Below are 22,067 nucleotides of genomic sequence, written 5' to 3' on the forward strand. Positions count from 1 at the left end.
GTGAGGGAAGGAAGCTACAGTCAACATTTCTGTGCACACGGTCAACATCCATATTTGAACATGAGGGAAGGCCATCCTTTTGAGCCTCACCTGAGGAAGGCTTTGCCCCTCCCATGGGCCTGTGTTATTGGGATCCTTGACATGGCCACGGCCATGTTAACAACAGCACACACTCACTCAGGAGACCACTCACTTTCTGTTGCAGATCCTTCTCTCTTCTTGTGGTAAACATGGTAGATCCCAGGTCTTTGGTCCACCCAGAGTGCAAGTGGGCTGAAGTTTCCTTGAGGCCAGTGTTGTCCCTTCTGTTTATCACCTGGGATTAGAGCCTCCTTGGATTCCTTATGTAGGCATGAATATGTGTGATTGAATGAATGATAGGTATATTTTCTTATTTTTTTGTCTTAACTGGAAGAAGTGATTCCATTTGGGGATCCTTTAAGAGCCTGGCACTCTTGAAAACTGTGAACATTGGGTGATTGGGATGACAACCCTTGTGACCTGACTCTACAAATCAAATCTAAATATTTCGAAGTGACTAGGGGGCAGTGTCATTGTACAATTTGGTCACCTTGGGAAACTGTTGGCCTCTCAGCCTTACTCTTCCAATCTGTTCAATGGGGATTGTGATGCCATATGAGGTTTTATAAAGGTTAAATATTACACACACACACACACACACACACACACACACACGGAGGCCAGTGGGTTGTGAATGCTTTCTCAAGGTCACCCAGAGTGTAATGTTCAGGAAGGGCTTGGTGGATGTTCTCGGTGTCTAGTGTGTGGACCCAGAAGAGATGGTGAAAAGCAGTCTGGTTAGAGTGCTGATGTTTTGAGGAACTAAAACCCAAACTGTTTGTACTGCTAAGCCTGGTCCAGGTACAGATGCTCTGGAGGGGTTGAGTAGCTGCGGCTTTGCTGCCCTTATTATATTAATTTCACCCCTTGCTTGGTTGCTAGGATGAAACACCCTGGTCAAGGCAATTTATAGAAGAAAGGGTTTATTTGGGCCGATGATTCCGGGGAGATAAAAGTCCATCATGACAGCAAATGGCATGATGTCAGGAACAGGAAGCTGAGAGCTCTCATCCGCAACTGCTAACACAAAGCAGATAATAGAGACAACAGGCAGTGGAGAAAGGCCTTTTGACTTCCTGTGACACACTTCCTCCAGCAAGTCATACCTCCTAAACATCTCTCAGAAAACAGCATCAACTGGAGACTTGTTCAGATAGCTGAGTCTGGGGGAGGGGGCGTTCTCATTTGAATCACTGTACTCTCTAACCCCCCCATGTCTGCAGAGAACATAAAGAACCACATGGAAACAATTCTTCTTATACCATAGGTACAGCTTCTAGTAAATTGAAATCTTGAGTACTTTTAAAAGGATAGTTTAGGCACTTAGAGTAATATCTTGTGACTTATGGAGATGTTAAAAGAACATTTAGTGTGTGTGTGTGTGTGTGTGTGTGTGTGTGTGTGTGTGTGTGTGGTCATTTATTTATTTATTTTTAGGAGGTCTTTCTTTCAATGTGCCAAATTTGAAGAAGCTAGCTCACAAGGTTATCATTTCGGGATGGTTGCTTGTCTGTCCATCATAGGTAAAGAAGATAGATCACCAGTGAAGATATATTTTCAAGAACAGGACTAGGAAGCAGGAGCTATGGGTGTGGTGAATGGGCCCATGCTGCTGGACCACCTACTCTGGAATGTTGCAAAGTATCCTTTTACTTCTTAAGGAAAAGCCTATAATAACAGCAGGTCTGTGCATTATAGTTCTAGGAAGTCAGGAACAGCCACAGCAGAGACACATCCAGGCTTTCCCAGGCGGAAATCCATACAGACAAAGAACAATACACCTTGAACTTCATCTCAAGCACCTTGAGATTGATTTTGTTTAGTATCATTTTCCTGGAGTACCCTAAGCTTCTGATTTCCTCTAAAGCATCAATATCAAGTGATAACTTACCCTCTTCCTACTGTACAACCCAGGAGCTATCTGAAAACAGCATGGAAGCATTTCTCAGTAGCTACAGCTGTAGCTTGTCTGGACCATAGGCCTAGAGTCCATAACTAGATATTGTGTCCATAGTACATGTCCGTGTGTCCATGCAGCAAAGCATGATAAATGTGTTGCACAGACATTAACATCAGGCAGCTGGTTTTCACATTGCCAGAACTGTACATGAGAAAGGAGATGAAGGTGCTGTAGTAAATGCTCAAATATGCTAAACCCTTGAAGCACTGGGTAGGAGCAGCATTCCGTCATGGGTGATGGTATGGTGCTGGGGATACTTCTCAGAGAAACCTCTCATCTTGTATAAGCTCATACTGTGAACAAGGAGATATCTTCTATTTAGAATGCATGCACATAATCATGTAGAAAAAGGATTTATTAATTTTTCCTGACAAAGGGAGGTACCTGAGGTGGTTCCGGAGGGGCTCAACATGCAGAAAGAGTTTTTGAAGACAGTCTGGTAAGGAATGCCCGTATTGGGGTTAGTGAGGGAAGTCAGAGGATGGTGAGGAAGGCGGGGGATGAAGACGGGGGGAGGGGCTTCCCCACAGCACTTTTTATACATGTTACTGCCAGTGTTTGATACCCCTTTTACCAGAGTGAAAGCTTTAGGATTTTAGGTCTAGGGTCTCTTGAGTGTTCATGAACACATTCCTAACGTTTGCACTAGTTCCTAGCACATAAACTGTGACTACTAACTCTTTGTGATAATAACTCTCGCTATTCATGCTGGAGAAGTGCACAGAAACAGAACATTTGAAGCTCTGTGAGATTTGAGGGACCTTGTATCCTAAGGGCAATGGGAATAAATAAGAAGTTTAAGTTTTGAAGGTCCAAATTTCAAGTATTTGTTTGTCTCAGAAGTGGAGGTGAGGGGGGAGATACGGGGATGACTCCTCCATCTTTTTTTTTTATAAAGAGTGACAGGTGGAGGTGGCATTTGCTGAGGGGGCAATCTGAAGAGGAAGGAGTACTAGAATAGCAGCAGCTCTGGTTGAGTGATGGTGAATTCCCATTGGGTATGGCCAGTATGGCCAGTAAGGGTGGATACAATGGACTTGAGTTGCCACGAGGGGGCACTGTGCTTCTCCCTGGGGTCTGAGGGAATGGGACAGCTCTAACCCCTGTTGAGTCTGAAAACTTCAAACCAGCTTTTAAAAGTAATGCTGCCCCACAGCCTCTCCACAGCCACAAGGCAAGAACAACATTCTTTTCTTTCGTTTCTCTCTCACTGGCCTGAAACTCAACTGTGTTGCCTAGGTTAGCCTTGAAGTGCTATGGAGGCTCCCGCTTCCGCCTCCCAGGTTACTGGATTACCTGTGTGAGCCACCACATCACCTTCTTTGTCTCTGGGGTGCACCGCACTAATTTCTTGTTGATTAGCGGTTATGATGATGTAATGAAGTGTCCTGAGGCCCAGGTTCTTCTGTAAAAGGGTCATAATTATTAATTATCTCCTAAACGCTGAGATAAGAAACTGAATAACAGAGTATCTCCTAGGGACCATAACCAGTACCTATAGTTTAACTTTGTGGATATCTACACTTTTTCACCTTTCTGGGGAGTCTCTCACCTGATATGCAGTGGTTCTCAACCCTCCTAATGCTGTGACTGTTTAATACAGTTCCTTAAGTTGTGGTGAACCTAACCATAAAATTATTTTTATTGCTAGTTCATAACTGTGATCTTGCTACTTTTATGAATCATGATGTAAATATTTTTAGAGCTAGAAGTTTGCAAGGATTCTCCAGGCCTGGGACTTTTCCTAGTGGCGGTTTAGGCTCGATGCCACCTCTTCTGTCTGTCTGCATTGAGCTCCTGTCTCTCTTTTCAGGATATTAACCAGAAACTCCAGGAAGACAACCAGGAACTGAGGGACCTGTGCTGCTTTCTGGATGATGACCGGCAGAAAGGCAAAAGGGTGTCCCGGGAGTGGCAGAGACTGGGTCGCTACACAGCTGGAGTGATGCACAAGGAAGTGGCGTTATACCTGCAGAAGCTGAAGGAGCTCGAGGTGAAGCAGGAGGAGGTGGTGAAGGAGAACATGGAGCTTAAAGAGCTCTGTGTGCTGCTGGACGAGGAGAAGGGCACGGGGTGTGCGGGCAGCCGCTGCTCCATCGACAGCCAGGCCAGCCTGTGCCAACTGGTGGCCTCTGCTGCACCCTATGTACGAGATGTGGGTGATGGCAGCAGCACCTCCAGCACTGGCAGCACCGACAGTCCTGACCACCACAAACAGCACGCCAGTGGGGGCAGCCCTGAGCATCTACAGAAGCCCCGGAACGAGGGCAGCCCGGAGCACATCAAACACAGGAGCACTAGCCCTGAACATCTACAAAAACCCAGGGCTTCCGGGACCCCAGATCACCCCAAAGCACTGAAAGGACCTAGCCCTGAGCACCACAAGCCCTTGTGCAAAGGCAGCCCAGAGCAGCAGAGGCACCCACATCCAGGGAGCAGCCCGGAAATGCTGCCCAAGCATGTGCTGAGCGGAAGCCCTGAACATTTCCAGAAGCACAGACCAGGCGGCAGCCCCGAACATGCCAGGCACAGTGGAGGGAGCCCCGAGCATCTCCAGAAACATGCCCTTGGAGGGAGCCTGGAGCACCTTCCCAGAGCCAGAGGAACAAGCCCAGAGCACCTCAAACAACATTATGGGGGCAGTCCTGATCACAAACATGTAGGTGGCAGCGGAGGCAGCGGCGGGGGCAGCAGGGAGGGCACTCTCCGACGGCCAGCTCAAGAGGACTCCGCATCCCATCACCGGAATGTCTACAGTGGCATGAACGGTGGGTCAGTACACGCTGGGGAACTGCTTTCCTTGGCAACTCAGTAGACCTTAGGAATTCAGAGGTGCTCTCCAGAGGTATTGGGAAGGGGAGTACTAGCTAAGGGTGGGTAGAGGGTAGACCTGGGATAATAATTATTTCCTGGGATAATAATCAATCATGTGTTCCCTTCACCACTCATATATATATATATATATATAGTATGAAGGAGCTTGGGTGTGAGGATTAGGGAGGAGAAGTGAACTGTTTATCTTGAGGGCTGCTGAGTTGCCAGGTTGAAATGCATTCTGTGTTCAATAGAAATAGATTCACTGACTCTGTCCTTGAACGCTTTCCTAGCTGTTTGCCATTTCCTACCAGGAATCGCTTGTGGCATGGCTTCCAGATGATTTTGAAATCCAGTGAATAGTTATATATAGGAAGAAATGAATATTTAAAAACAACAAAGAAATTTCATGTCCCTAAACAGTCTCTAGGGGTTTTGGTAAACATGTACCTTTGTCTTAATTTTTAAAAAAAAATTTTTTTCATTGGGTTGGAAGTGATGGCATCGATCTGTGACCTTTATTTACATTTAAAATACAGCAAATGAGTCCTTCCTTACTCAGGACCTATCACCCTCTTCCCCAAAGTCTCAGCCATATTCTGAACAAGATGTACTTGCGCTGCAGGAGACATCTTTCTGGGTCATTTAAATGTGCCTGTTTAAAATGTGTACTGTCTAGAGGCTCCAAAGCGGAACACCCACTGTATTTGCTGAGGCGACATTATATTGGAGCTTTTAAACCTTTGGAAGAGGCTTAATTTTCTGCATCTTGGTTCTGAAATCACTTTGAACTTGAAAAAGAAATCATCTCTTAAAGAAAAAAAAAAGCCTGGTTCCTCCCACTGTTCTTTTGTGTTATCTATGGTTGGGTTGGCGTGAACATGATTGAATTTCATCAACTGTCCGTTTTCTACTTAAGATATCTGAAATTTATCATTTTATTTGAAAACTGCTCTAGAGTCCGTGGGCAGCAGGCTCCAAGCCGGGGTGGAGGCGCAGCTGGTGTTAGCAATGACCCAAAAGGGTAAATTCTCAATATTGTACCCAGGGATTTGCCTGTTAGATTCCATTTCATCCTAATCCTTCCCTCTAGGGCTGGAAGCTTGCCTTCCAGTGTATGCTGTGCTCTTCTGAATAAAAGGGGAGAGGGAGGCAAAGTGCAAAGCTTCAGATTGCTTCCTTGTTCACATTGAGAGGAGACTGGGGGATGCTGGGATCCGTCGTGGTGCCAGGATGGACGCTGGCCATTTGGCCCCACAGTTCTCCATAAGAGCCCAGAGTCATTTAGAAAGGCAGTTTGGTTGCTGCTTTCATGAGTTGGGTCACTGGTCATGATACTTTTTTTCAGGGGCCACAATGGGTTAAAGGGAAGGTCAACAATGGCTTTTCCATTCCTTGATGACTTTTTAATGAGCTGAGAAGTAACTGTGCACTATTTTAAGGAATCTTTTCTTAAAAAAAAAAAACGGAGGGACAAGTGATTGGCTTACAAAATGGTTCTTTAAATAAAGAACTACAGTTTGCTTTTGTTATGCTTAAGACTGTACTATTATTTTCATTTGAAAATAATATTGTACATATTTTATTGGGTAAAAAGTGGTGGGTTGATCATGTATATACAGCATGCCATGGTTAAATCAATCTAATTAGCATGTCTATTACCCAGCTTGCCAATCATGATTATGTTGGGATGTATGAAGTTTGCCTTTTTAGTTATTTTGAGATACATAATACCTTGTTGGTCCCTGTACTCATCCTGCTATGCTTACTCCTTTGTCTCTTCTGACTCTGTGGCAGAATGTTTGTGTGGCAAGTACAAGGTTCTGAGTTTGGCCCTCAGTTCTGAAAAAAGAAATCAGTTCATCAAATATGCGTGTCTATTCTTGGAGTTTTCTATCTTGTTCCATTGGTCAGTGTGTCATATAAAAGTTTTTATTCTGCTATGTGGTTTTCCATTATAATCTCTTTATAATATATTTTAAAATTTGTTCTTTTTGTTTAATTGTTTCGGGTATTCAGGGTCATTTATATATTTATTTTAATTTAAGAATTTTTGACTGTTTCTTTGAAAAATGATGTTGGGATTTTGGTAACGATTGCTTTGATACTTTCGATAACTCATAGTGGTTTTACAGTATTAATTCTTCCAATTCCTGATGATAGAATGACCTCTGGTTCACCCCTTTGCGTGCTTACTTGTGTATATGTGTGAGGTATATGTTTGTGATGTATGCATGTATGTGCTCATATATGGAGTTTGGAGGAAGGACATGAAGAGTATCTCTCTCGTTATTTCCCTAGAAGGGTCTCTTCTTGAACCTGGAGCCAGGCTGGTGACCACCTGTTTCTGTCCTCCACCTTTTGCTCCCTAGAGCTGGGCTGGCTGTGCTTGGCTATTTCCGTGGTGGCTGACAATTAGAACTAAGGTTCCTAAGCCTGCACTGCAAGTGTTAACCATCTTACCAGATCCTCTTTTTTTAAATCCATATAGATCTTTTCACTATTTGTTATTGTTTTTTCTAGTGTAAATGGAATTTCCCCTCCCCCTTAACTTCTTTGTTGAATAGCTGCTAGTAGTTAATAGAAATGTTACTTATTTGAGGACACTGGGTTTATGCCCTTCAAGGCCACCTAATATGATTACTGAGTTTTTAGAAACTCAGATTTTATATAGAAACTTAGATTTTATGTAGAGATTTTTAGAAATCTCTATATAAAAATTCATGTTATCAGCAAATACAGGAAGCCTCACTTCTTCTTTTCCAATTAGGATGTCTCTTATTTGTGTCTTGGCAAAACATTTGATCCTGTGATAAATACAGCCATGAGAGTGGGCATCTTAGAGGAAAACGTTTACGCTTCTGCTGCTGAGGATGGTGTGAGACAGCGGGTTGGACTGTTGGCCTTTACTGTGCTCAGGTGCATTTCTTCTCTAATCCCTTGACTTCCTTTTTGTGAAAAGATGTTGATTTTTGTCAAATGCTGATAAAGGTGATATCCTACATGACTCATCCTTACCCGGCTTCAGGTAAACTTACAGGGCCAAGCAAATGATTTTAAAAATATAACAGTATAATAATTTAAGTATATATCTATTGCAGTGAGTACATTATTGAAGAATTTCATATCCAGTTCAATTCTTGTGTCTAAGTATTTTCATTCTTAAGTAATGGCTCTTCTGCTAAGAGTTGATACCCTCACCACAGTGGGATTCAAGCACATTTGCATTGCATTTTTATTTCAGTAATTAATTGGAAAATAAAGTGGCACAATGAGATATTTCCAGATCATCAACCTGTAAACTTGGGCATTGGTAGCTTGTATTTATTTTGCCATTACAAATTAATTTTTGATATGGATGGTAAAACATACTTTCCTCTACTTTTAAATCCACACATAATTTTTTGCGATCATTGGTGTATGAACAGATAAGAACCAGCCAGGAAGTTAATCCTGAATTGCAGATTGACTGAGTCGTTTCCAGAGCCACTCTGTTTGGGGTTGGCTTGAAATATGAGTGCTGTGGATTAAGCTCTCGCATATTTTTGCATGAACAAGAAGTGGGTGAAAGCAAGTGGTTGGAACTGTGGCAGCTGACAGGTAAACTGTGGTGTGCCTGCAGGGCGTTGTCCTCCGCAAGGAGGATGGTCCCACTTTCTGCATTCTCACATTCTCATAGCCACACTAATGCGCACGGATGAGCTCTCCCTGGAAGCATCTCAGCTGACTATGTCTCCAGCATCTTTAAACCCTCTCATGCTTTCAGTTATAAACTTTGGAGTTCTTGAACTTCATCTGCTGCTTTCTTAGTAGATGACACAGCTGATATAAACCCCAAATAGAATGCTCAAGTACATTTTAGATATATTTTTCTCTCTTGAAACTTCAACATTCTTAGAATCATTTCTTATAGCTGTTTGCAAAAAGCAAATTCAGCACAGAAAGGCACCTATCTTCAAAACTAACCCAAATCTTTGCATATGGATGTATTTCCTTATAAGTTTCCTTTTTGTCTTAATTTATAGAGGGCTGAGAGTTCCTACTCTGAAACTGAAAGTTTCTACTTTGAAGCTGAAGTAGATTCAACATTTACTGTATTTCAATATGAAGGCATTTGCTAATTTGTTAAAGTTGCTTTTTGTACTTGAGGTCTGAAATTAAAGAAACCATGAATAGCTATTTATACCTAGAAACCTTTACAAACTAGACGCCAAGCATCGAGAAGGTGGGTTTTATTATCTGATTTTGTTGAAATCTGACCAGTTTCTTAGGAGGTTCAGGTGTCTCCTTTCACAACTTCTGCTTGAAGATGAAGCTGGATGAATTTTGCTTTTCAACAGGACTCTAGCTCAGGTCATGAATACCTTTGATGACACAGGCTTTTTTTTAAAGCAATATCTCTTTTCTGTTGATCTCAGATAGAGGCAGTTTGCCCACTCACCATTTTCAGTAAACAAATAGTTAATTAAAAGTTTTAATTTTAATTCCAGATGCACACATTGTTGGTTATCATAAAAAGAGTAGAAAAATATAAAAAAAAATAGTAGCCCTTTTGTATTGTGTTCTTTTTTCTAAAAGCAATAGGGTCACATAAATGATCACTTTCTTTCCTTTGAGTCCATTTCTTTGCCTCCCTCCCTCCCTCCCTCCCTCCTTTCCTTCTTCTCTCCCTTTCTTACTTCTTTTCTTCCTTCCTGCTTTCATTTTTTCATCTTCTCACATACAGTACATCCTGACCAAAGCTTCCCCTACCTCCTCCTCTCCTCTCAGTTCTCTCGCAGTTCCCCTCTACCCACCCCCAACCCCCAGACTGTCTCCTGAGAAAAGAGCAGGCATCAGCTGAACACAGCAGAACAAGATACAACACTAGGCACAAATTCTCATATCAAGGTTGGGCAAGGCAATCTCGCAGAGAAAAAGTCCCAGAGACACCCCCACAACCACTGTTAGGAGTCCCCCTAAAATACCAAGCCAATGACAGTAATATATATACACAGAGGTCTTAGAGTAGATACCCAAAGGCTCTGCAATTGCCACATCAGTTTCTGGTCACTCCCATGAGTCCTGCTTAGTTGATCCCACACCAAAAATAGGTGTCCATAGGGGTGTAGATTTATGTCTGAGTCTTTAATTCGATTCCATTGATTGACATGTCTGTTTTTATGCCAATAATTTGTGTTTTTTTTTTTAATTGCTACAGATCTGTAGTCCAACTTGAAATCAGGAATGGTGATGCCTTCTGAAGCTCATTTATTGTTCAGGATTGGTTAACTGTCCTGGGTTTTTTGTTTTTGATATGAAGTTGACTATTGTTTTTTTAAGGTCTGTTAAGAATTGTTTTGGGGGGGCTGGAGAGATGGCTCAGAGGTTAAGAGAACTGACTGCTGTTCCGGAGGTCCTGAGTTCAATTCCCAGCAACCACATGATGGCTCACAACCATCTATAATGAGATCTGGTCTCCAGAACACCATATACATAATAAATAAATTTAAAAAAATTGTTTTGGGATTTTGATGGTGATTATGTTGACTCTGTAGATTGTTTTTGGTAGGATGATCATTTTCACTAATTAATCCTACCAATTCATGAGCATAGAGATCTTTTCATCTTCTGATATCTTCTTCAAATTCTTGTTTGGTTAGAGTAACCCCAAGATATTTTATATTATTTGCTGCTATTTTGAAGGGTTTTGTTTCCTGATTTCTTTCTCAATCTTTTTGCCATTTACAAATAGGAAAGCTACTGATTGTTTTGAATTAATCTTATATCAAGTTAATCTTGTATCCAGCCACTTTGGTGAAATTTTTAATCAGTTTTAGGAGTTCTCTGGTAGAATTTTTGGAGTCACTTACATATACCATTTTATCATCTGCAAATATCAATACTTTGACTCCTTCCTTTATAAATTATATCCCCATTATCTCCTACAGTTGTTTTATTGCCCTAGCTAGAACTTTGAGTACTATATTGAATAGATATGAAGAGAGTGGACAGCCAGCCTTGTTTTGTCTTTGATTTTAGTGGAATTGCTTTGAATTTCTCTTCATTTAGTTTGATGTTGGCTATCAATTTGCCATACATTGCCTTTTTTTTTTTTTTTTGGTTAGATATATTCCTTGTATCCCTGATCTCTCCAAGACTTTTATCATGAAGGAATGTTGAATTTTGTCAAAGGCTTTTTTGGCATGTAATGAGATTATGTAGTTTTTTTCTGCCAGTTTCTTAATATGGTGGATTACCTTAACTAATTTTCATATGTTAGACCATCCTTGCATATCTGGATTGAAGCCTAGTTGATCATGGTGTGATGTGTCTTGTATTTAGTTTTCTAGTATTTTATTGAGTATTTTGAATCTATGTTCATAAGGGAAACTGGTCTGAAATTCTCTTAGTTAAGATTTTGTGCAGTTTGGGGTATTAGGGTAACTCTGGCCTCATTAAATGAATTGTGCAATGTTCCTTCTGTTATATTTTGTGGTATAATTTGAGAAATACTGGCATTAGTTCTTCTTTAAGGGAACTATTAATGACCACTTCTATTTCCTTAGGGGGTTACAGGTCTATTTATATTGTTTATTTGATTAGAACAGGTTTCTAAAGTATGCCCATATGATTCTCCTGATTTCCTTGGTGTTCGTTTTTATGTCCCCTTTCTTGTTTCTGATTTTGTTACTTTGGATATTCTCTCCTCATCTCTTAGTTAGTTTGAAAATATTTTGTCTATCTTGTTAATTTTTCTCAAAGAATCAACTCTTCATTTCATTAATTCTCTATATTGTTCTTTGTTTCTAATTTATTTATAGTAGCATCTCTCTGATTATTTTCTACCATTTATTCCTCTTGTATGTGCTTACTTCTTTTTGTTTTAGAGCTTTCTGGTGTACTATTAGGTTGCTAGTATGAAGTCTCTCCAAGTTTTTTATGTAGTCACTTAGTGCTATGAACCTTCCTCTTGGCACTGCTTTCATTGTGACTTATATTTGCGTATGTTGAATATTCATTTTTAGTGAATTCTAGAAAGTTCTTAGTTTCTTTCTTTATTTCTATCTTGACCCACTTTTCATTCAGTAGATGTTCAGTTCCCATAACTTTCTGTTGTTGTTGAAATCCACCTTTAATCTGTGATGGTCTGATAGGATGTGGGAAACTCTTTCAATTTTCTTGTGTTTGTTGAGAGTTTCATTTTGACTGAGTATGTGGTCAACTTTGAAGAAAGTGAGTTTGGGCAAAATGTTCTGTAGATATCTATTAGGTCCATCTGATTTATAATGTCTTTTAGTTTATGCCTGGATGTCCTTTCCATTAGTGACAGTTGGATATTAAATCTACCACTATCAATGTGTGAAGACCAGTGTGTGACTTAAGATTTAGTAATATTTTACAAAAGTGGGTGGTTCCCTTTCACTGGGGTCACAGATATCAAGAATTGAAAGATCATTTGGGAGAATTTTTTCCTTTGATGGGTAGGGGGAGTCCTTCCATGTCTCTTTTGATTAGTTTAGGTTTGAAGTCTATTTTGTAAGATATTATAATGGCTATACCAGCTTGCTTCTTAGGTCCGTTTGTTCGGAAAACTTTCTTCTAACCCTTTAATCTGAGATAATGTTTATCTTTGATATTGATGTATGTTTCTTGGATACAGATGAAGGATGGATCCTGTTTTTGCATCCATTCAGCCTATCTGTGTCTTTCTAGTGGGGAATTGAGTCCATTGATATTGAGAGATATCATTGATCTATAATTGTAATTCTTGTTATTTTATTGTTGGTGATATGTTGATTCTGGTTATGATATGTCTCTGTGTATGTTTCCCTTTTGGTTTTGCTGAAGATTATTTATTTCCTTTATTTTCAGCACTGTTCCTAACCTCCTTGGATTGGAGATTTTTTTTTTTTTAGTACCTTCTGTAGGGTTGGATTTGTAAATAGATATTATTTAAATTTGACTTTATCGCAGACTATCTTGTTTTTTTTTCCTTCTATGGTGATTAGACATTTGTCTATACAATAGGCTGGGCTGGCATCTGTAGTTTCTTAGAGACTGCAGTACATTTATTGAGACCCTTCTGACTTTTAGAAACTCCACTGATAAGTCAGGTATAATTTTAATAGGTCTGCTTTTATATGTTACTTGGTCATTTTCCCTTGCAGTTTTTAATATTCTTTCTTTGCTCTGTATGTTTAGCATTTTGAATACTATTTGGTGTGAACACTTTCTTTTCTTGTCTGATATATTGGTGTTTTGTATGTTTCTTTTACCTTTGTTGGCATGTTCATTTTAGGTTAGAAAATTTTTATTCCACGAATTGTTGAAAAGGTTTTCTGGGCCTTTGAACTGGTATTTTTCTCCTTCTTCTATTTCTAGTATTCTTACATTTGGTCTTTTCATGGTGTCCCAGATTTCCTCAATGTTATGTGTCAGGAATTTTCTAGACTTAATGTGTTATTTGACTGATATATTGATTTCTTTTATTGTATTTTCAATGCCTGATATTTTCTCTTTATATTTTTGTATTCTGTTTGTGAAGTTTGACTCTGTAGTTTTTGTTCAGTTACCTAGATTCATTTCTAGGATTCCCTCAGTTTGTGTTTTCTTTATTGCTTCTATTTCCATTTTCAGGTCTTAAACAGTTTTATTTGTTTCCTTCAGCTGTTAATTTGTTTTCTTGACTTTCTTGGCTTTTTAAAAGGAATTTATTCATTTCCTCCATTGTGTGTGTGTGTGTGTGTGTGTGTGTGTGTGTATGTGTGTGTACATATGTGTGTGTGTGTTTCCTTGGCTTTCTAAATTATCTTTTTGTCAATTTCTTTAAGGGATTTATTCATTCCCATTTTAAGGACCTCTATCATTTTCATAAAATTGGTTTTAAGGTCTTTTCTTGTGTTTCAGGTATTGGAAGATTCACGGCTTGCTGTAGTAGAATGGTTGGCCTCTGGTAGTGACCTATTGCCTTGGCTATTGTTGGTTGTGTCCCTTACACTATTATGTAGTCATCTGTGTTTGTGGTGATTATAAGTCTTGGTGCGGATTTCTGAGTTTGTCTTTGTTGCATTGGTGTTTTGTTCCTTGGTTTCTGTTTTCTCTTTTGTCTTCTAGCAAGTGTGGCCTCTGGTTAAGCAAGGGGTCTCTGCCCAAGTTAAGGGCTGGTCCATAGCAAGAGGAACAGTGGACAGATTGGGGATAGGGTTGAGTGGGACATGGAGAGAGTTGAGGAAGCCCACTGGCACGTGACTTACCTGAACTTCTGGAGGCCTGCGTGTTGTCTGACCAAGCAGGGGTTCTCTGCTTCGTTGCTTTTGAGTACATCTCAATGGATAATAACTGTATTCTCCTACATCACCCTACCCACCAGGACACACAAAGAATCCTGCAATTGAAATAAGTCAGGTTGCTTTAGAGAAACTTTGGCTTCATTGGTAGGGATGGCAGAGTTACATGCCCAATTCTTGAGAGTTTCTTGATCCTCCTTGTGTTGGTGGTTTAGAGATTCTCTAGTGACAGAATGAGAGATCATGTCCCCTCTTTTCACACAGGAACAAATGCATGTGGATACTACCAGTCCTTCCAGTGTGGGGGAGGGGCAAAATTAAAGGAAGCTTTTCTTCATGGCCCAGGCTAGCCTGGGCTTAGTGATATTCCTGCTTCCTGGTCTACCTCCCCAGTGCTGTAATTCTGGATACCAGATTCATTGTTCTGGTTTCCAACCTGGTTGCAGATCAAATTTACCATGGCCTTGAAAACATCAGCTGTTGAGGCCTTTACTCACGTATGTAGATGATATCGACTGGGAGCTGCAGAAAGCACTGGTAGTGGTGTGAGTGACCAGGCCAGGAGAAAACCACTCCATGTGTAAGGAGCTGTGGGTTGGCATAAAGGTCACCACTAAAGCATTCTTGGAAGAAAAAAGTTTATTTCTCCTTTCCTTTGACTGACCCCATGAGTAGAAGGACAGGATATAGCAGGTATTGTGAGTCTCCCCTTCTCTCGTGTCTAGGTCAGGGCTGTCTGACGTTCAACTGGTTTGAGGTAGAAAAGTTGGTGTTTTTGGTCGATGGTTGTCTAGCTATTTAGAGGGAAAAGCTGATATGTGAGCAGTGGAGGAGTGCTTTACCACTTAAAGGCTTTGTGTCCAGCTGGAAAACGAATATAGCCTTCTATCTCATTCACAAGTGGCTGTTGGTGGTGTATATATATCACACAAGTCCTGCAATGCTGAGTATTTTCCACAAGACAAGGCAGCATTTCAACCTCCCACTTCATTGGTTTTTACCCAGTGTTTTATACCAAGGTCATTAATAAATAAGGAAGACCATGTGAAAGTAGCTTTATCTGTGAGTGTGAGATAATCTATGTAGAAGGGACTCTGCAGGATTTCTCTAGAGCAAGGTTGTCTGGATTACACAGTGGCGTCTGATAGCAGAAATAACGACTCTTACAAATCTGTTATTTTGCTTTAAAAATAAAAGCCACAGCATTACATATTCATGCATCCAGACAGAAGAAATCGAAGGATTCTTGAGAGATAATCAGTTATGCAATGTTAGAACTGAGTTCATCTCATCTATGTTGTGTTGTGTTAGATAGTTAGTGGAAAAGATAGCGCTTTTTCTTACTATCTTAGCATGATTTGGTAACCTTATATGTACTCTGATAGGAAACCAATTGAAGAAGTTTTGAAAAGCAGACTCATACTTGTATATGTAAAGCATTTTGCGTTAATTGTAAAAGCCATTTGATTGAATGACATAAAAACCACAAACATCTAAGAGGCAAGCAATTGGAAAACTTAGATGGTTTAGCTCAGTTTAAGATGCATTGAAAAGCAGGATTTATTGTACCATGCTTTATGTGCAAAGCATGTTGCATTAATCATGAAATATGTTTGATTAAATGACAAAAACTATTCCAAATAGTATGCTTTTGGGTTATGAAAATCCCAGAGTCCCTGAGAGGCCATTGGAAAGAAAGGTACCAGCTGGTGCTGCGACACTCGTCTTCCCTTCCACTGGAGTCAATTCCACAAAGTGTGTATGTTCTTTTAATCGAGGTGACCAGTCTTTTCAGTGGAAAGATTGTTCATATTTGCTATGTGTATGTATTTATGTACATTTAGATAACTCAAATATTGTATCTGAACAATGCCAAACACTCAACTGTAGTCAAGCAAATATTGAAATGCCACATTGGCATTTCTGGCACCCAGCCACATGCCTTGTTGCTGTGAATTCAATCAAGAATCTCTTTCCATTTATGAGGAATCCATTTGTTTACACCCAATTTAAATCACTTCTATATTTTTATATTCTGGCAATTGCAAGTTTTAGAAGATGTAATAGAAATAACAGGAACAAAGCCTGGGAAATACAAGTCTTTAAGCTGTTGAGGGTCATCAAGTAAATGCCTTTAAAGAGTGACCCAGGGCTATAGATGCATGGGTGGATGCCCATCACCATATGAATGAGAAAATACTGTGGAACACAACATATACAGAGCTGCCTACTCAATAACAATAACTCAGTAACATTCTGGAAGTATTGCTGTAGGAATCTTAGTTAAGCTTCACGGGTCAGAAACAAAAATGTGAAGCCAAGTTTTTCTGAAGTTATGAGAAAATGAACAGCGATAGCATTTGTCTTGTGTAGCACCACAGGGCCAGTGTGTGTTTGATGAGGACACATTTTCCAGATTGAAGTTTCTGCCAGTAGGTTTTACCATTTCTCACACTGCATTCCTGTCCCTGGCTGGGGCGTGGGACTATGCTATCATGCTCTCAGTGGTACTCGCTTCCATCTTAGGCAGGCCTAAGTCGTACTGTCATTTCTGATTGTCTACTGTAGTTTGTTTATAACTGTGTGTCTAAGAAAGAAAATGATGTTGAGTTGTCCTTCTGTGAGGAAAGAGATATCTCTGTGTACTTTCCCTTGATTTTCCTTGATGTCTGAGTGTCATCTATCTGTTGCTTTCATTGGTTAATTAATAAAGAGACTGCTTGGCCTTTGATGGGCCAGCCCTTGGGTGGGTGGAGTAGACAGAGTAGAATTCTGGGAGAAAGAAAGCTGAGTCAGGCAGTTGCCATAGCTCTCCTCTCCAAGATGGATACAGGTTAAGATCCTTTCCAGTAAGCCACCATTTCCATTTCGTGGTGCTACACAGATTATTAGGAATGGGTTAATCAAGATGTGAGAATTAGCCAATAAGAGGCTAGAACTAATGGGGCAGGCAGTGTTTAAAAGAATACAGTTTCCATGTAATTATTTCGGGTGTAAAGCTAACCATGCAGGCGCCCGGGCACTGGGAACGCTGCCCACTGCTCCTACCACATTTCCTCTTTCTTTGGTGTGTATTTATGTGTGGGAGAGCATTCATGTGGAAGCAGTCATTGACCTCTGTTGTCTTCTACCTCACCCACCATATTGTTGGAGATGTGGTCTTTTTTGAATTCAGAGACACCAGGTTTAACTAATCCTACTTATTAGTTAAACTGGTGGTCAGCAAGCTCTGGAGATTTGCCGGTCTTTGCCCGCTAGGATTACAGATGTGTATGATCCGAACACAGGCCCTTATATTTGCCAACTCAACCATCTCCCATGCACCCATTTTTGTCTTTTCAATATTTATTCTTTATTTCCCAGGTCTAGACTACACTTTGGGTAATTGAATGTTTCTGTAATAGAAGAACTCAAATAGTTATATTTCTGATACTTTGACATAAGCATGCCTTACACTTCAAGATATTTTAACACATCATATGTATAATCAGCACTGTATATATTTGTAAAATTAATTTTGAACTTAAATCCCATATGTGTTAAGGATCATTTCACGTTCTGAAATGGGCTGATTTTAAGAAATTGACAGTAGTAGACCATAAAAAAGTTGGAAACAGATGCATGAGATCTCGGCACAAATTTATGGGGGTTTCTCATCCCTGAGGTTAAAGTTCCTGCACTGCCTAATGAAAACTGCTTTCTTGGGAGCCCATGCAAGGCTTTCCAGGAGGAAGAAGTTGCTCTTTCTTCAGCAGAGTTCCCTGGGTGGCAGAGAGGCAGGAGGGTGGTAGAGGGCGCAGCAGGCTGCTTTTTTATTCCGTCAGTCAAGGCTGCCTCTCCTCTTTAAGATGAAAGGTGATAACTGGCCTGTGTTAACATGGCTGTTTACTTCCAGTGTTCACATCAATACTCCCAGTCCAGTCCTGTGTGTTCAGGAGCCATTGCTGCTAAGACTAGCAGGGAGGAAACTTCAGGAACAGAACCTTCAGAACTTCAGGTCTGCTTGATTTTCTCTGAGACAAAAAATGATGATTTTGTAGTTATGCAAAGGCTATACTCAAATAATTTTTATGGTTTCTCTGACTTTTCTATTTCCTTCCTTTCCCATTTCCTTCTATGTGGTATGGTTGGGCTATAGAATGCTTTAACTGTTATCTTTAAAAATATTTCCTTTCCTTTATAAAATTGAAATAAATCATGCTCCTTTTCCTTTTCTTATCTTCAGCCCTTCCCATATACCTACTTCTATCAAATTTATTCCCTCTGTGTCTTTGTTACATGTGTATACATGCATCTAAATACATAAATACAAACTGCTAAGTTTGAATAATGTTACTTGTATGTATATAATTTCAGGTCTGACCACTAGGTATTGGATAACCAATTTTGGGGCTCTTTCCTGGGAAAGACTCTTTCTCCTGCTTTCAGAATTCCTTAGTTGTTTATAGTTCTTTACCTAGGATTGAGGCCTCGTGACAGTTCCTCTTCCACGTGAACGCACCTATTGTCATCATTGTTCAGGTCTTGTTACAGCAGTTGATGAGACTTCATAGGTGTAGCATCTCTGGCATTGCTAGAAGACTATATCTCGCAGCAAGCTTCCTGTTCCTCTGACTCCTACATGTTTTCTACCCCTACTTTCACCTATGATCCCTGAGCCTTATAGGTACGCGAGTTGTGTTGTAGATATATCAGTTGGGGCTGTGCACCACTCACTTGTTCTAAGCATTTTGATCAATTGTGATTTTCTGTAATGGTCTCTCTCTGTCTATTGCAAGAATACTTTTAAATTTTATTTCATTTCATTTCATTTTTTTTTTTTTTGCTGAAGGGTGAAAGCCATACTTGTGTGTATAAAGATAAATAGTCAAACATTCAGATGTAGGAAAGGAATTATGCTGGCTTAGTAAGTGGCAATTTAGGTTTTCCTCCAAGATTTTCTCAGGGAATCAGCTCTTAGATTTGTCTTCTGTCAGTTTTTAGTTTAATTACATCATGATTTAGAAGATACATGAAGTTATTTCAGTTTCTCTGAAACTTTAAGATTTGTTATATTTAAGAAGATACCTATTTTTTAGTCTGTTTTAGAGAACATTTCAGATTCTGCTGTGTATTTCGATAGAATATTGTGTAGATTTCATTCATTGTATTGTCAGTTAATTCTCGGGTATCTCTGCTTAGGGTTTTATTTTTTAACGGGGTATATTGAAATGAAATAACTTACTATTACTGGATTTATGTCAATATATATCTGATTCCAGTAAGTGATATGAAATTGGGTGCACTCAAGTTTGATACACATATGTTTAGGATAATATATCTTCTTGGCTAATTGTTTCTTTGATTAGCTTGAAGTGTCCTTCTTGATATCTTCTGGTTCGTTTTAGTTTGAGACCTGCTATGTCAGATATGATAGAAAAACCTGTTGTTTTTTGGGCCTGCTTGACTGGTGCACTTTTGTCCATAACTTCACTGTAAGGAAGTGCAAGATTTTGTGACAGAACTTTTCCTGGGGAGGTATAAGACACACATCTACTCACCCCACATTGAGAACACACGACAGATCTAAGTACAGGGAACCAATGACAGACCATCGCATGGATAAAGTCCAACTTGGTGTACCAATGAAGTCTATTGTGAGTTTTTTTTACAGGAATATTGGTGAAGGACTGCTTACAAGAGCAGAAATGACCCAAAGACAGATGTATCATCAAGGTCCACCCCAGCATGGGTGATAGCATCTGGGAACCTGGAGCACACTGCACAACTTATAGGCAGCTCAACAGGCTGGAGGTGTTCTTTTCAAGTGACTCTGGTCTAAACCTCATCTAGGCAGCTCTGCTAAGTTCTGCTTCTTCTAGACACCTGGTTTGGTCTCATAGTCTTTTTAGCTTGATTTGGTTTGTCTGAGAGAGATTCTCAGCTTTTATTGTTTCCTCTGGCAGGGAGGGGGTTGGTGCATCCAGTCAGTTTTAGGGATTTCCTGAAGCTATTTGGAGTTGTTTACCTTACTGTTTACCTATAGCATAGAATGTTTTATTTTGGGGGAAGCTGTTACACAACATCTATCTAAAGCTAAGATGTTTTCCTTGTGTATCAAAAGATATATGGATTTTGTTTATTGATCCATTCAGTCAGTTTGTTGTGTCTTTTGATTGGAGAATTGAGGCTATAAATATTAAAAATTATTATTGAAAGATGTGTGTCTTTATTACTGTTCTATTGCTGAGAGAAGACACCATGATCTAAACAACTTTTAAGAAAGCATTTAACTGGGGACTTGCTTAACTTTCAGAGAGTTAATCCATGATTATCATGGCAAGGGATGTGGCAGCAGGCAGGCAGGCAGGCAGGCAGGCAAGGTGTTGGAGCAGTAGTTTAGAGGTCACATCTGATGGGCAAGTTCAAGCTAAATGGGGTGGGGGGAGAAAAATGGAGAGAGAGAGGCATACAGAGAGATTTGCAGGCGGAGAGACACACACACATGAGAGAGATAGAGACAAAAGATGAGAGAGAGAGAAAGACAGACCGAGAGATATAGAGCATACACACAGCGAGACAGAGAAAGAGATACTGGGCCTAGCATGGGCTTTAGGAACCTCAATACCCACCCCCAGTCACACAACTTTTCTAACAAGATAATATCTCCTAATCCTTATCCAATAGTTCTACCAACTGGGAACAAAGCATTGAAGCAAATGAGACTGTGGGGGCCATTCTTATTCAGATAACTGCATGTTTGTCCCATTTTTTTTTTGTCAACTTGACATAAGCTAGAATTATGTGGTAAGAGGAACTTCAACGGAGAAAATGCCTTCATCCGATTGTCTGTAGTCAAGTCTGTGGGGGTACTTTTCTTTATTAATGATTGATGTGGATGGGCTCAGCCCATTGTGGGTGGTATCATTCCTGAGATGGTGGTTCTGGGTTGTATAAGAAAGCAGGCCGATCAAGTCATAAGGAACAAGTCAGTAATCAGCATACTCAGATGCATTGTATTATAGCTACCTAAAAGTTTAGGATAGTAACTTGCAGTCTAGGAGCCATGGAGCATACCATGTAGCCTATGTGTTTAGCAGGTGTTATCATCTAGGTTCACTTAAGAACATGCAGATATTTACTTAATGACAAAGTCACTTTTTTGTGTCTTGGAAAGTATCTCTGATGGCTGCAGTGGTACACGCCTATAGTCTCAGCTACTCATGAGGCTTAGGCAGGGGAATCATTTGAATCTAGGAGTTCTTGGCTATAGTGTGCTATGGTGATAGAATGTCCTCACTAAGCTCAGCATCATTATAGTGGCCTTCCACGAGTGGGGGACCACCAGGTTGCCCAAGTGGTGGTGAACTGGCCCAAGTTGGAAAATATTCCTTCCCCCAGTGTATGTGTCCAGATGCACAAACACACATGCAGTTACTTGTTTTATTATAAATTCAATTGTGGCTAGATATTTATTTCAATGTTATAAATAGAAATTAGGACAGTGTAGTTAAGTTCAGTTCAGAAAATTATAATCATAAGACCTAGTTATAAAACTCTCTGCACTAGAGATATCAAAGTATTCAAGCCTTCAGTCTTTTGAAGAATAAAACGAGATGAATTAATTGCTCAAGACTAGTTTCAAGTTGGTAAAGAACTAGAGAACTAGTTACTGCGAGAGCACAGAGCAGTTTTATGAAGAGGGCACGATTTGCTCTGGCTTTCAAGGGCACTTGATGTAGGGATGCTTAATAGAAATGGAACCATTTTAGTCCCATTTCTGTTGAAAAATTTTGAAACTGAGAGACATGGAATGAGACTGTGAGACAGGTAGTAGACCCTAGCTTAGCAAATGCTCTAAAGGAGACCAGGACCTCGAGAAGATTAAGTGAGTTCAGTTTATTTTCCTGGATTCTCTGGTTCCTTCCTTCCTTCCTTCCTTCCTTCCTTCCTTCCTTCCTTCC

At 40.1% G+C, this 22,067-nt stretch overlaps 1 protein-coding gene across 6 annotated transcripts in view; it reads left to right on the plus strand.

Annotated features, from left to right (window-relative positions):
• The window catches only part of Ccdc85a (coiled-coil domain containing 85A), a 191,062-nt gene that overhangs the window by 3,026 nt on the left and 165,969 nt on the right, over window positions 1-22,067 (plus strand). For 5 of the 6 annotated variants that reach the window (XM_026789560.1, XM_013353998.2, XM_005367724.3 and 2 more), the window contains exon 2: window positions 3,855-4,809. In XM_026789560.1, coding sequence (XP_026645361.1) covers window positions 3,855-4,809 — 955 coding nt within the window. Of the gene's footprint in view, window positions 1-3,854; window positions 4,810-19,777; window positions 19,847-22,067 lie in introns of those variants that run through there. The other variant, XM_026789561.1, reaches the window with a different exon arrangement.

The sequence above is a fragment of the Microtus ochrogaster genome, unplaced genomic scaffold (assembly GCF_000317375.1).
Source record: "Microtus ochrogaster isolate Prairie Vole_2 unplaced genomic scaffold, MicOch1.0 UNK22, whole genome shotgun sequence".
NCBI classification, from domain to species: domain Eukaryota; kingdom Metazoa; phylum Chordata; class Mammalia; order Rodentia; family Cricetidae; genus Microtus; species Microtus ochrogaster.